Genomic DNA, 15,217 nt, shown 5'->3' on the forward strand with positions numbered 1-15,217 from the left:
ACTGCCAAAAGGAAAGAAAAATTCTACCTACCCCCACAGAAACAATCTTAGGATCAGAAGCAGAGAATAATTGGAGGAGAGCGTGCCAGCCAAGGGCAGTTGTGTATATATTGATCAGAAGCACTTACTTAGGAATGGACCAGTCCTGTCTTCCTGGGTTCAGGTAAGGCTATCTGGAGCCATCATCTCCTGTGTCCACTTCTCTCCTATCTATCCCCATTCTCCTTGAGGGAGGTGGCTGAAGAAATTCAGCTTCTGGACACTGGGGTCAGAGCAGCAAGTCTCATTTCTCAACTGATTGTCAACTTTGTGATCTGTGATATGTCAACCTCTCTTAGAGGCTAGCTATTTTTCCTTCAATCAGAAGTATTCATGAAGCATATGCTATGTGCTAAGTACTGGTGTTATGGCAGTTAACAAAAGTATAGGCTATGTGCTGAGTTTTTACATATGTCATTTATGTTAACCATGGGAGTGCCACAGTGCTTTCCAAACTACAGTAGGTCATGAGATCATGTGATTTTTATTAGAATTTTCTTCATTAAATAGACAATGTCATCAAGCAACAGACATTGTAAGGATAAGCATTATCTTATAAAACTTTTATCTATCTATCCATCTGTTTTTTGTGTTTCTTATATCTCAGATTCAGAAGTCTAAAAAATATTTGTTTTTAAAAATATATTTATTATTTTTATTTATGTTAGTGTGTGTGTAATTGCATGAATTTATGGGCAACATTTATGTACATTTACCCTAAGAGCTAGAGGGTGCTGAAATTCCTAAAACTGGAGTTTCAGCTGCCTACTGTGGCTACTGGGCACCTGATCCAGGTCCTCTGCAAGAGCAGTGGGCACTGTTAACTACTGAGCTATCTCCCCAGCCCTGAGAACATTTGTTCTTGCACACAAGTTATTTGAGTATAGAACTAGGCCTGACATCATCTATACACCAGTTGGTGGAAGAGGTGGTCCTCATTGCATAGATAAGAAGACCAGAACACATCACCTGGTGTCACAGTGCTGTGATAGGTAACACAGGGACTGGGCTCTGTTTCAGATCAGTTCCCAAGTGTTTACCTCTGATGCCACCCTAGCTTGCTGCATAAAACTTAGGGAATACTTGCATCCATCTAGAATTATTTTACCTGTTGCAATCACAATCATTTTGAAAACAGTAATATGTACTATTGTTAAGCTAATCATCTCTAGAGTTCCGTATATTGTGTCATTTCTTTACATAACCTGTGTGAAGATGTTAACTGTATTCATGATTCTCCTTGGTATTTAGCTCTTTGTTTGGCACAGAGTAGCCAAACAAAAAATGTTTGTTGAATGAGTAAGAAGGTATGAGAAAACTGTAAGTTCAGATATCAGGAGCTGTCTGTAAAAGCCCTCTAATAAGGTTGTGAGTACACAGCACCACCCCATCTTGTGATTTTTTTACTCCAAACAAAAGATTCAATTCTTAAAAATGTGTAATACATGGAGTTTGGGTGGATGGGTCATGAGTAAGGAGTAGGGCTGTGTCCACAGATGCTTCAGAAACCCACCAAAGCTAGAGCTGCAGCACCACACTTTTCCTGATCCATATAAATGGTGCCTTCTCATCTATACAGATGTTGCTTCCTCGTCCACATAAATGGTGCACAACCGAAGCATCCCTTCTGTCTGTGGGGAGGGGCATTTGCTCCACATGTGCCTCGCTCATGCCTGTTCTCAGGATTTCAGGCATCAGAAACACAGGGGAAAACACATAACCCACCATTACCTTTGGGCAGGTGTTTCCAGGACCAGAAATAGAGGGAAGAACAGGAAGGATGAGGCAGCTGTTCTCTTTGCCCTGGATACTGATGGTAATGTTGGTAACCCCTTGGTTCACTGCAGTTGGAGCCAGTAACTCATCAGAAGCAAGTAAGAGTGCATGTATGTGTGCATGTGTATGTGTACATGTGTATGTAGTACTGTTTCCTGTGCTTAAGTAAATCCTTAATAAGTAAATCCTTAGTTAAGATTAAGCATCTTTTAGCACATTTGACATGATCTTTATTCTAAGCCCATTTTGTGGATTGTAATGTGCCCAGGACTTACTTGTCTTACTTGTAAGTTTTGCTAAGATAAAAATTCTGGTTTAGTATGTCTGATAAGGGGGTCCAAGACTTTGAATTAATACCCAGGTTGGGTGATGCTGATGTTGGGGCAAAGGGCTAGAACATCTCTGAATCTTTCCTGCACTTCACTGTAAAGTCACAAACATGTCCAGATCCATAGGAGATTTCAACAGCCCCAAATGGCTCACCGGCACCTCTCCTTTAAGTGTGGGTCATTCCATGGGGCTTCCATCCTGGAGTACTCTGGAGTCACAGTAAATACAATTGTGAGGTCTTGGTTAAAGCACATGTTCTGTGGCCATGCCAAGCATGTGTATCATGTTTGGCAACTTGTGAGGGACTTACTCCTTCTGAATCTCAATGTTCATGCCTGTGAATAAAGATAAATTAAAACAGTGCCACTGGTAAGTAAGGTTCAGAATGACAAGTGCAGATCTTCTGTCAGACATGCAGTTAAGTAAGGAACACTAAACAACAGCTTTTTTCTTTTCACTGTTGAAAGCGAGTATTAGTGTCCTGTCAAATGGGCTGAGAACAGTCTTCAGAGAGAAGGGACACTGGACGGGGTCTTGGTGAAGGCTGCACAGGAAGAGAATTGGATCTGGGCAGAAGGGACAAACTATTGAAAAGGCTGGGAAGGGGTGGCAGCTTATTGTGGCATCCTTCACAAATATCAAGAGTATTGTGTGTTATGACCACAGATCTGACAATGCGGACATTTTAAAAGAAGGCACAAAAGGAAGGTCATGTTTAACTAGATGAAGAATCTACTCAGGAGAGGCAGGGTGGGTGGGTTTCAAAGGTGTCAGTAAGGTTACAAGTCCTTTGAGAAGCAGGGAAGAATCTGTGCTCAGACATCTGCCCAGCTGCCCGGGGTTCTGAGGTTGGGATCTTCTGTCCGCAGAAAAGTGTTCCGAATGCCACAGTAATGCCACCTGCATGCAGGATGGAACAGCCACGACATGTTCCTGCCTGACGGGCTTCACTGGTGATGGGCTGGAGTGTGAGGATGTGGATGAATGTGCCATCCCTCGAGCTCACAACTGCTCTGACAACAGCATCTGTGTGAACACACTGGGTTCCTATGACTGCACCTGCCAGGATGGCTTCCGTCTGACGCCTGAGCTGGGCTGCACTGATGTGGATGAATGCACAGAGCTGGGACTCAGTGACTGCCATGCCCTAGCCACCTGTGTCAACACGGAGGGCAACTACTCGTGCGTGTGTCCCAAGGGCTATGAAGGGGATGGCTGGCATTGTGCATGCTCCCCAGGCTCCTGTGGGCCAGGGCTGGACTGCTTGCCCCAGGGCCCGGATGGAGCACTGGTGTGTGAGGACCCCTGCAATGTGCACAAGACCCTGGCTGAGTACTGGCGCAGTGTGGAGTATGGTGCTGGATACTCCTGTGACTTAGATCTATACGGCTGGTACCGGTTCACAGGCCATGGTGGTGTGAGGATGGCTGAGACCTGTGTGCCGGTCCTGCGATGCAACACAGCTGCACCCATGTGGCTCAATGGCTCTCATCCTTCGAGCAGAGAGGGCATCGTGAGCCGCACAGCCTGTGCGCACTGGAGTGGCCACTGCTGTCTGTGGTCCACACAGATCCAGGTGAAGGCCTGCACAGGTGGCTACTATGTTTACAACCTGACTGCGCCCCCCGAATGCAATCTGGCTTACTGCACAGGTGAGATTAGCAACGCCCTACATCCTTAGTCTGCAGGAGTCTTGAGGCACAAACTGGTGACTGTGTATGTCTTGGTAATATTGCAGATCCTACCTCCGTGGAGGGGACTTGCGAAGAGTGTGGGGTAGACGAGGTTTGTGTATCTGATAACGGCAGATGGCGCTGCCAGTGTAAACAGGACGTCAACATCACAGGTGAGACCCAGAGGGATATTTGTTGAGAAAATGATCAGTGCTTAAGAGTGAGGCTTATGCTTGTGTGGGCCTGTGACTAAAGGACAAATATCCAATCAGTAAGAAGGAAAGGTCACTAATAGCCTGGGCTGCTTTGGGCTTCTCCTCAATTGGCTCCAAAGTAGGGACTGGGGGGACCTCTTCCTACCCAGTTCCTTCTTTGGTTTTGTTTTGTATTTTATTAATTTATTTATTTGTATTTTATTTACATTGATGTTTTGCCTACATGTAGGTCTGTGTGAGGGTGTCGGATCCTCTAGAACAGAGGTTACAGACAGTTATGAGCTGCCATGTGGGTGCTGGGAATTGAACCTGGGTCCACTGAAAGAGCAGCTAGTATTCTTAACTGCTGAGCCATCTCTCCAGCCCCCTAGTTCCTTCTTTTTGAGGACCCCACACCATGACAAGCCCACCAGGTAACCAGAAGCTACAGAGCCACTTGGCACATCAGAAACTGACTACAGCAGTCCTGTGTGGCCAGTGTGGGATGCCGGGCATGGTACTGGTCCTCTCTCAGCCTGATTCTTCATGGTGTCACTGAAGACAACTAAATCTTTTCCAGACTTGGGTCACGTGTCATGATGATGGTCTGATTCTGTGTATATCCAAGCACTATATGTGTGGTGAATGTTATAATGAACACATTCTTCTCCAACTTGTTGGGATTGTCTCCTTGAGCTTGATTCAGAGTGTGGGTGGCCATGCTGCATTTGCAAGTGACACCTCACAAAGTTAACAGTAAAAAGGAACACAATGGAAAGGAAGTCATTACATTTCTACAGATGTATAGTATAGTGCTTCAGCAAAATACTTAACACTAAAAATGAAAAATTAAGAAAAACGTCAAAAAGTGTGTGTGTGTGTGTGTGTGTGTGTGTGTGTGTGTGTGTGCATCATATGTGAGGAGTGGCTCAAGAGCCATGGCACATCTGTGGAGATTGGAGGACAACATGTGGGAATTGGTTCTGTTTTTCTACTATATAGGTCCTAGGGACTGAACTCAGGTAGTAAGGCTTGTCAGCAAATCCCTTTACCAGCTGAGCCACCACACCAGCCCCCAAATACTTGAAAAATATTCCCTACTCCAAACCCCGAGCCTGCTCTTTGTCTAAGAGGGAAACTAATCAGCATATATCATCAGAATCACTGCCAGTGGGGGGCTGGCACCTGGAGTAGCAAGGATACCAAAGAATGGCAATCAACACTTTCTTTTTCTCTTTCATCTGGGTTCAATGTTGTTTAGCCAGTGAAAGGCCCTCAGACTACCTTACATTTTGTATACAATCCACTGTTAAGGGAACATGAAGCTGGACGGCTGGTGGTTGGACCCACACATTGATGTTCATAATTCAATTTTGTCTGATGGGAGACTGTGATTAGCCCAAGGCATCTTAAGTGCCACCATCTGGTGGCCAGCCCAGCAATCATGCTGGGTCCCTGGGGACATGTCTGGCCATGGAGGAATAGGCTCCTAATCATGTTCCTGGCCTTTTCAGATGTCTCCCAACTGGAGTACTGGCTAGAGTGTGGGGCCAATGATATCAAGATGTCCCTTAGCAAATGCCAGCTGCAGAGTCTGGGCTTTATGAAGGTCTTCATGTACCTGAATGACAATCAGTGCTCAGGCTTCAGTGAGAAGGGTGAAAGAGACTGGATGTCCGTGGTGACCCCTGCCCAGGATGGCCCCTGTGGGACAGTGTTGAGGGTAAGTTCTTGCCTTTGGTGACATCAGGGTTGGAGTGGTTGGTGCCTATTTAAGCCCTAAGTACACACCTTGTATGATCTTCTGGTGAGTTGTTTGACCCATGACTAAATAACTTCAACATGGAGGGATTGCTACTTCTCTGTAGGGATGCTAGGATTCAATTAATACATGTGTCTGGTGTGAGCTTGATCTATCTATAAGGATGACTCACCATTCTAAAGATGGGAAAGGAAGAACTAGTTTGCCAGTGATGGCTTCTAACAACTAAGGTTAATACTGGGACCAGAAGCAAGCCTGCCTGTGTCCAGGGATCCCGAGAAGAGCCTCACCCCTAGAGGCCTCTGTGGAGATCAGCTATTAAATGCTGCCTCCTTCATCCCTGGAAGGAAAAATTGGGAGGAGCAAAGGTAAAGGAAGGAAGGAAGAAATTGCCATTGTCAAGGACAATGTGAAATGAAATTAGTAATAACTTGAATATTATTAGTGATAGCTTGCATATGATTTTCAGTTTGGACTGCAGTTTTGAAACTAGTCCAGGTTTTATGGAGTATTCATGCCACCATTCGGGTTTTATAGATACCATGCTCTGCATGGGCATACTGAGTTTTCAGGAACTGTGAACCTCCACCCCTTCATCCATGAAGCAGGGATTTAGCAGTCCTGCCTCTTTATGCCATTGGAAGCATTGGTAGGATGATGCAGGAGGAGAATGAAGGTCAGGGCCTGGAACATGACATCTGCCCCTAAAGTCACTGCTATTCTAACACAGAGACTGGGAGGGCAGCTTTCAGGAGTCCATAGATAAATACACTGGCTATAAAACCCTGCCTAGGGTCTCATGTCCCTTTCTCCTACTCCTCTTCACCCACTACAGACAAATGAAACCCATGCCACCTACAGCAACACCCTCTATCTGGCAAAGGAGATGATCATTCGTGATGTCAACATCAGAATCAACTTTGAATGCTCTTACCCCCTGGACATGAAAGTCAGCCTGAAGACCTCCTTACAACCCATGGTCAGGTGTGGCCACCAATAATGACCTCCAGTGCTCCTGGGAGGCTTCACCCCTCAGCCCCTCAGCTCCTCAATCTCTCATCTCCTCAGCCATGAGATCTTCAGTTGCCCTTACAAGTAGGAGCTGAATTTGGAGTCTGGAGAGCAGGCTTGCTTAGTGGGGACACCTAGTGAGGAATTTCAGAACCCAGATGATTCCAACTTAGACTCTGCCATATATTAACTGGATAGCCTTGGTAACCCATAACAACCATACAACTGTTGTCCTCATTTGCCAAGGGGCTTTAACAATGCTTGCATGGCCTTTCTTAGGACAGTGATGTTCTGCAAAGGGGGTTTCTGGAAGGAAGGGTGACCCTGCTTCTGGAGGGGACTCTGGGCAATCATATCTTATATTTAGATCTCAGCTTCCATCCTTCTCTGAGTTGAAGATCTCTGATTAAAGAGGTATTTATTGATCATGCCCTTTAGAGGTGCCTTGTTTGGGCAAAAAGGTAGCTGGAGAGGCAAACCAGGGAAGCTCCAACCATTTTGGTGGAAAAAATAGAACAATCCCATTACTAAATAAAACTGAACATCTCTGAGTTGATGAGTCACAGGCCACTGATGCTCATGAGGGGAAGGATAACAGTTGCAATCACTAGTGTTCATTGAGCATTTGTTGTATGCCAGACATGATGTTAAGTTCTTTATGTGAAACATCTCACAAGAGGCTAACAGTAGCCCCAGAAGATGCAAACTCAGGAAGAGTGCTGGGCTGATATGTTTGTGCACGTGCGTGCGTGTGTATGTGTGTGTGTGTCTTGCTCATTGCATGCTATTGGATGGAGATTTCTTGGCTAGGAAGTGCCCTGGAATAATATAACCAAGTCCTAGGCCTGCCTTCAAGGTGCCAGAGAGCAGCAGGTATGTGGGCAAACCTCTCTGGGGCTCAAGGAAGTCTCAGCCTGTTCTCTTTGTGAAGTGGACCTCTGCATTGCTAGGTATTTTGTGTGACACAACTCTCTCTCTCTATCTGTCTTCCCTCCCTCTCTGTTTCCTATGAGAGATCAGACAGTGAAATGCGCATCGGTGATTAGAAACAACCCATAAGACCCAGTCTGATGTAGGGATTGGAAGGAACTCCTTGACAGATCCTCAGAGCTCAAGTCCATAGACTCCTAACAGCTCATCTCTTTTTACCTGTTGAAGGCTGAAACTCAAGAAGTCCAGGCAGGTCCCTCAAGAATTTATCCTATTTTGAAGGATGGAAGGGGACACCAGTAGTGCCCTGGACATGTGACTCAAGATACAGTCTATTGATCTGTAACATCAGCACCATAAGGAGCTTGTTAGAGATGCAGATCCTTGAGGCTCACCATAGACCTGCTCAATCAGAGAGGGTTTCTCCCCAACACCACCCAACACCCCAAGCCTCCGAGTGCTCATGGAAGGCTGCCAAGCAGTGGTGAGATGTTCAGTCCTGCTACTGAATGAAATGGCCAGATTCCTGCAAGGAAATGACTGAAAGGATAGCCACCTCTGAGTATTTGCAACCTAGTTCTCTCACAGATCTTCTTCCTCTGCAGTGCCCTGAACATCAGCGTGGGTGGAACAGGCATGTTCACTGTGCGGATGGCTCTGTTCCAGAGCCCTGCCTACACACAGCCCTACCAAGGCCCCTCTGTGATGCTGTCCACGGAGGCTTTTCTGTATGTGGGCACCATGCTGGATGGGGGTGACTTGTCCCAGTTTGTACTGCTAATGACCAACTGCTATGCCACACCCAGTAGCAACTCCACAGACCCTGTGAAATACTTCATTATCCAGGACAGGTAAAACAGTGGATTCTACTTGGGGGTCATGGATGGGGCTTGGGGATATGTCTTTAGAATTAATGGGGGGAAAATAAACTTTTATGTTCGTGATCTTATAGATTAAATTTATCATTCTGGCCTATGCTGAATACAGGGATCTATCTATGCTACCTAGTAGTTTTTAGGTGCCATTTCATTAGAATTCTCCCTAGATCTTATTATATAATACATTATCAAATGTATTGCAAGTGTATAAAACACATACCAAATGCTTAAACATTTTAAGACGTGTACTTCGTCTTAATTGATTTTCTATGCATTCCTCGAGATAGCATTGTATCTGAAGAGGGTTGCATGTGTTCACTGGAGGACCAAGTGGGCATCCCTGACTTAGAACATATAAGAAATCTGATGAAAAGGCAGGCTTAGAGCAATAGGCAACCAGGGCCCGGCTAGGAAGAGTAGGTGATGGACATGATTAGCCAAGAGCAGTTGAAACTGGGAGTGTGTAGATGTGCTGTCTCTTCCTTAAAAGACCATAGATAAATTAAACAGATATTTTGAAAGTTTGCTGTGTACCAGACATTGTGGGTACCATGGTGAAGAGAAGAGATGAAACCTTCTACACTCATACAACTTAAATTCCAAAGGCAATACAGACAATTAAATGAAAGTGAAATATGTAGCGCATTCGTGAGGGAAAACCTCTTGGACAAATGAAGTCGGGGAGGGAGAGGATTTTCAGCCCATGGTGCAGAAACTTCCTAGAATGCCTGGCACACATGTGAGCGTCTTCTGCATGTCGGTTTGTTTCTTTTAGCAGCTGTGTTTGGATGCCGCTATGGGCATTACAAATGGGTGCACACACGTCTGTTGGCTCAGTGGCTGGCTGGACTCCCTGGCTTCTGCTGTTTTAGGCACATATTAGATAGCACAAAATAGTTAATGGTTCTTAACTATATTTTCTTGGCAATGAGAATGAACTTCTGGATTGTTCCAACTCTGTGGTTGAAGAATTTTATCTTTTTTCTTTAGCCTCAGACACAGGTTGCATCTACTGTGTGCCTCACTCTGTTCTAAGCACTTTGGAAAACTAAGTTAATCCTCACAATTATCTTTTGACATTACTCCAATATGCATATGGAGAATTTGAGACACAGAGAGGTTTAATGGGCTGCCCAAAGTCACACAGCTAACAGGCAGCAATGTGGTATTTAAGCCCAGGAAGTAGAGCTCCAGAGTCTTGTCTTCACCAATTCTAGTCATATGTCTTAATGTTCCCCATTCAGATGTCCACACACAGAGGATACAACCATTCAGGTGATGGAGAATGGCGAGTCCCCTCAGGGACGATTTTCTGTTCAGATGTTCCGGTTTGCAGGCAATTACGACCTTGTCTACCTGCACTGTGAGGTGTACCTGTGTGACGCTGTGAATGAAAAGTGCAAACCTGTGAGTCATGCCCCCACTACAACAGCCTGCTGGAATGCCCATCTCTATCACTAAGACATTTGGCCAGAACCATAAAGGAAGACATGCATCTGGGGTGTTTTCCTATTTTAACACAAGAGCACAGAGCTGCAAAACAGAGTGGGCAAGGCCAGTCAGGACACCTGTGCTACCTGGAAGTCAGGAAGTGGTGGTGATCTCGGGGGCTTGGCTGATAAATTGACCTTATTTGCAAGCTGCAAGCTTATTTCCCAATGACAGAAACTTAAACCTTCAGTGTTGTATGCAACTCAGGTGTTGTAACGTAAATTCCCCCGGGGGAGGTAGTACCTCATTTTCTCAATTGGAAAAGCTGTGAGAACTTAAGTGACTTGGCCACAGTCACAGTAAGGGGTAGGGCTGGGATGTGATCCCCTATCTCCAGTAGGAGGCAGGAGGATGCTTTTCTGAACTGGCTGCTCACTTCTCATGCGAGGATCACATGCCAACTTCTCCATCCATGAGTGATTTTCTATGTCACCCTTCCCTTGCAGACTTGCTCTGGTACCAGAGTTAGAAGTGGGAACTTCATAGATCAGACCCGTGTCCTGAACTTGGGCCCCATCACACGGCAAGGTGAGAGATCTATTCTGTTGTCATGTACCTGAATGGGGAAAAGGCAAGGTGGCAGAACCTGGCTTCTTAGATCTTACTGGGAACCAGAGAGTGAGGAACAGTGCATTCTCTGGTGTAGGGTGGGCTATCAGCTGCCTTCCTCTTTTACCAGTTGTAGTGAATTCATTCATTCATTCATTGATTACTCATTCATCCATTGCTGAGACTTGCTTTACTTTGATTTAGTATCTTGCGACAAACAGAACAAATCCCGCTGCTTTAGATCTTATGGAACTGTAGAGGAAACACTGTCCAAATAGCATCATTCAGATGTGTAGAACTGCAGTTGCCTTAAGTACAGGAAGAAAGTGTAAACAGAGTTTGAAGCTTTCTGACAAGGGAACCGGACCTAGTCTTGGTGATGGGGGAAGACTAAGGAGAAGCAGTCTGTTAGGAGAACTGAGGGCAGCTAGGCCATTGGTGGTCAATAAACTTGGATAGGTGAGGCTAGCTCTGTGGGGATTTGTAGATCCTGATAAGTTTTAAGTCTTTCTTCTGAAGGCAATATGGATGTGGCTCTATGTGGATCCAGTGCAGGGGAGTGATGTGACCAGATCTGGGCTTCAGAAAGATGACCCCGGCTGATAGAGGAGAAGATTGAGGGAGCTTTTCTCAGCCCCCTTGCAAGCTATGCGCCTCACTTCTCACAGATCTTTCTGTTTCTCCCAAAGCTATCCAGGCCTCTGTGTCCAAGGCTGCTTCCAGCGACTTGAGTAAGTTTAGGTCCTTTCTGTGTGGTTACCTGATCCATGACACTCCTCCGTGGCTTCTATCTGGGGGTCTTAGTGGGTTGGAAGGCCTAGCCTTAAGAGCCTGAGCTGCCAAGAGGTGATGGAAATGCCTCGACCTTGCCTGTACTCACACACACATTTGTGCTGTCTCATAGTAGTGTGTGGGAACACAGATGTGACCCAACAACCTGAGAGAATGCAGTATCCAGGTATGTTTGCACACAAGTTCATATCTGTACACAGATGCTACACACCTTTATTTCTGTATGCATACTTGTACATATCTGAATATACACATATCACACACATTCCTATCTGCACACACACTCATGTGCACAGGGATCATATACATGTCTGTACACAAACCATAGACACCCATATACACACAGATCACACCCATTCACATCTGCACATACATTCATGGGCAAACAGACCATATGTACTCAAATTTGCACATAGGTTACCCACTTTCACATTACACACAGATCATACACACTCATATCTGCACACAGACTGTACACACTCATATCTGCAACATATCACAATACTCGTAATGTACGTACAGATCATAAATGTTCATATATACACATGCTCATCACACACATTTGTATCTGCACACACAGATCACAGAATACATGTGTCTTTATACACAGATGTACACACAGCTGCAGTTGTCTGCATGCATGTTAGCTGCTCAGATATCCACATATATTTATTATAACCCTGTTTCCCCAAAGATATGCACACCTGTCCTTTTCTTTGCTCTTCCTGAAACTGAGACTCATCTCTAACACCTTCAGGAGCTGTTCTATAGGTCACAAATATTTGTTGAGGGCCATTATTTGCCAAGAACCACGCTTAGTAGTGCATTGAGCATACCAGACAAACAAGAAACTCCTTTTTTTTTTTTTTTTCTTTTGCTTCTTCAAGCATCAAACCACAAAATCCAGGAACTGGTGACATTTTTGTGGCCTTTTCTTATGCCTGCTGCTTTATTTGACACTCCGGATAAAAACTGAATCCACACAGCCATTGCTTTTCTTGGCTTGTGGAACCCTAGTCTAAGAGAGCTGCCACAATGACCTTGTGTTTGGCATGAGTTCTGGACCACTGAGTTCAAAACTGGAAGTCACGGTTCTCCCATGACATAGGCGTGTCCCCTGTGACTAGTCTACAGGTCTCTAGGATGGTAGGGTGTGTTAGGTATTACATGAGAGTGCACACCAAGTACTGCCGGAGACACAATTGTCTTTTCCAGACTAACCTGCATGGAATGGAGCTTTATCCACCTCCCCACTCCATGTAGACACCTTTTTTGAACTTCCTCATCCAGACAGGGTACCTTCCTTCTTGGCTAGTCTGTAGGAAAGTGTCATATTCTTTACACAAAAGTACACCAGCAACTGCCATATACCAATATATTTTTTTTCCTTTTAGGACTCCTGAGCATCTGGCTGCCTCTGTTTCTCTCAGCCACTTTGACCCTGACATTTCACTGATGGACAAAAGGAAACCTGGTGTGGTTCCTAGCTCACTTCCTGCTGGCCAAGAGGGGAGATGCATGCTGGTTTCCAGTCATAAGAGAGGGAGCTCATACTGCCTCCAGCTTACACTTATTTTCCCTCTTTAATCCTCACTATCAAAACCAAATTGGTATCTTTCAATGTTTTTCTCTCTCCAATTGAGACTTGTGATTGATCTGTACATGAAGCCCCATCTCATCAAATAATAATAATAATAATAATAATAATAATAATAATAATAATAATAGTAAGTTTAAAGCATCAGCCTTTGGAATCATTAATTCAAATATTTACTGAGTACATAATCACTGTGAGTACTGTCTGTTGTACTGAGCACCACACAGTGGGAATAAAACAGGCCCTTTCCCTATCTTTATGGACTTCACAGCTGCTCCAAGAAACTGGGCTCTTAGAACAAGTGTTCTGCTGTGCTACCTTAGATAAGGCACACAATGTGTCTGAATGTCACCTGCCTATCCATTCATATATAAATCCATCCTTTCATTCAGTCAATGTTTGCTAAGCTGCTACCATGCCAGTTACTAAGCTATGCCAGGGATATAACAGCTAATACAGGCAGTGAGCAAAGCAGGCATAAACTGTGCTTCAGAGCCTGAATATGCAATTCAAAAGGCTTCCAGGGACTCCAGAAATTGGGAGTTTAGCTGACAACGGGAGGTGGCTGATGATTTGCAATGGGATAGCCATGATGCCCTCACAGGGCACACTTTGTTTTCCATAAATGGACTTTGAGAACTTCACATGTTCAAGGCCTAGACTGGGAGCTAAGAAACATTGGCAAATGAGACAGAACCAGTCCCTGCCTTCAGGAATCTCAGGTCTTAGAGAAGAGAAGTAGAAGCAATGACAGGTGTCTTGTGCCTCCTTAGGACTCCTGCTCACTGGGCTTCTACGTCCCAACCCTAAAGTTGCAGATCTTTACTCCTGCCTTAGCAGTAGAGGGGAGCACACCCACCCCCTTTCCATTGCTAGAGAGTCTTTGTGGGGTCTCATACATGAACAGGAACCAGATCTTATCTATGCTCAGACACCCAGAGATCCCAAAGGTCTCTAGAAAAAATAATGTCACCAATGCTGATGGGAACTCTATTCTCTGACTCACCTGGTTCTCTGGCCTCCCACTGGGACTTTCCAGAGGAGGTCAAGGCCTCACATGAGGGAAAGCCACACATGTGGATTTGAAGCAAGGGTTACAGGGACAGCGTGTCTTATGTTAAGAGCTCTTATCACACACAGGCACACACAGAATGTGCAGGCCTCTTGCTGTTACATAAGAGCTGTGCATGTGGCCTATAGGCTAGTCCAGTGCTATCCCAGCCACAGTTAGTCTGTAGTCTGCTTAGGCCGAGTGACTCCTGTGTTGTGACTCAGGGGCTGCAGAACTTGAAGGGAAGGTCTGGCCAAGGAAAACAAGAGCAGAAGCTAAAGGAAAAGGCTGGGTTAGGGGCAGAGAAGAAACGTTACAACACCATCTTTGCTCCTTTCTTGTCATTTCCTTTCTTGTTTTCTGTCTGCTTGTTACACAGCTTAATGTTCCCACTAGCTATTGATGAATGAATAATAATTAGATACCAAATTCAGTGCAAGACACTTTTATGGTAATGAGGAAATAGCAAGTTTGCAAAACAGAACCATTTTGGTAAGGACAATACCTTGAAATAATAACCATGAAATGTGACATGACAAATGGTTACAACCACTGGGGTGGGGGAAAAAGTCAAGGACAGCAATATAGTGTAACAGGAGTGTTGTTTCACAAAGAATGACAGAGTATGGTCTCTCTGACAAGCAGAGACTGGGAGAGTAAAGGAGTGAACCAGCCTGTTGGGGACATCTGGGACAGCAAAAGAAGAATGTCATAGGTAGCTGATATAGTAAGTGCAAAGGTCCTGAGGCAGAAACATGTGTCTTTCCATCAAGGCTGACTGATACCTGGACCCTGGCTGGGCACATGACTCACTAGAGAGGGCCTACAGTATGCATTTGCTTTTGTCCATTTGTTTGTTAAACAAATACTTTCTCAGTGAAGATCAAAATCCCTGTCCTCAAAGAACCTACAGACTTCACAGACAGACTAGACCATGCAAGTGACTGTGATTAGAGTTGTGCTGGAGAGACATGGGAACAGAGCAGAGGACCAAACAGGATATAGAGTTAGGAAAGTCTTCCTGGAAGAGGTGATAAACTGGAAAAGGCTGAACGTAGAGAAATCTAGGTGGGGAAAGATTATGCAAGCATTTGGGGATGAGAAAGAGTTCAGAGAATCTGGCATTGGCTGAAGCAGAACTGGT

At 45.0% G+C, this 15,217-nt stretch overlaps 1 protein-coding gene across 1 annotated transcript; it reads left to right on the forward strand.

Annotated features, from left to right (window-relative positions):
• The first annotated feature begins 1,819 nt into the window (after nt 1–1,819).
• Nucleotides 1,820–12,881, forward strand: Umod (uromodulin). The gene is made up of 10 exons (XM_035441312.1): nt 1,820–1,913; nt 3,015–3,797; nt 3,884–3,991; nt 5,527–5,735; nt 6,610–6,758; nt 8,321–8,566; nt 9,838–10,000; nt 10,531–10,612; nt 11,323–11,364; nt 12,820–12,881. The coding sequence occupies exons 1-10, from the start codon at nt 1,820–1,822 to the stop codon at nt 12,879–12,881; spliced, it is 1,938 nt and encodes a 645-aa protein (XP_035297203.1).
• The last annotated feature ends 2,336 nt before the right edge of the window (nt 12,882–15,217 follow it).

This window comes from Cricetulus griseus, chromosome 3, assembly GCF_003668045.3.
Source record: "Cricetulus griseus strain 17A/GY chromosome 3, alternate assembly CriGri-PICRH-1.0, whole genome shotgun sequence".
NCBI classification, from domain to species: domain Eukaryota; kingdom Metazoa; phylum Chordata; class Mammalia; order Rodentia; family Cricetidae; genus Cricetulus; species Cricetulus griseus.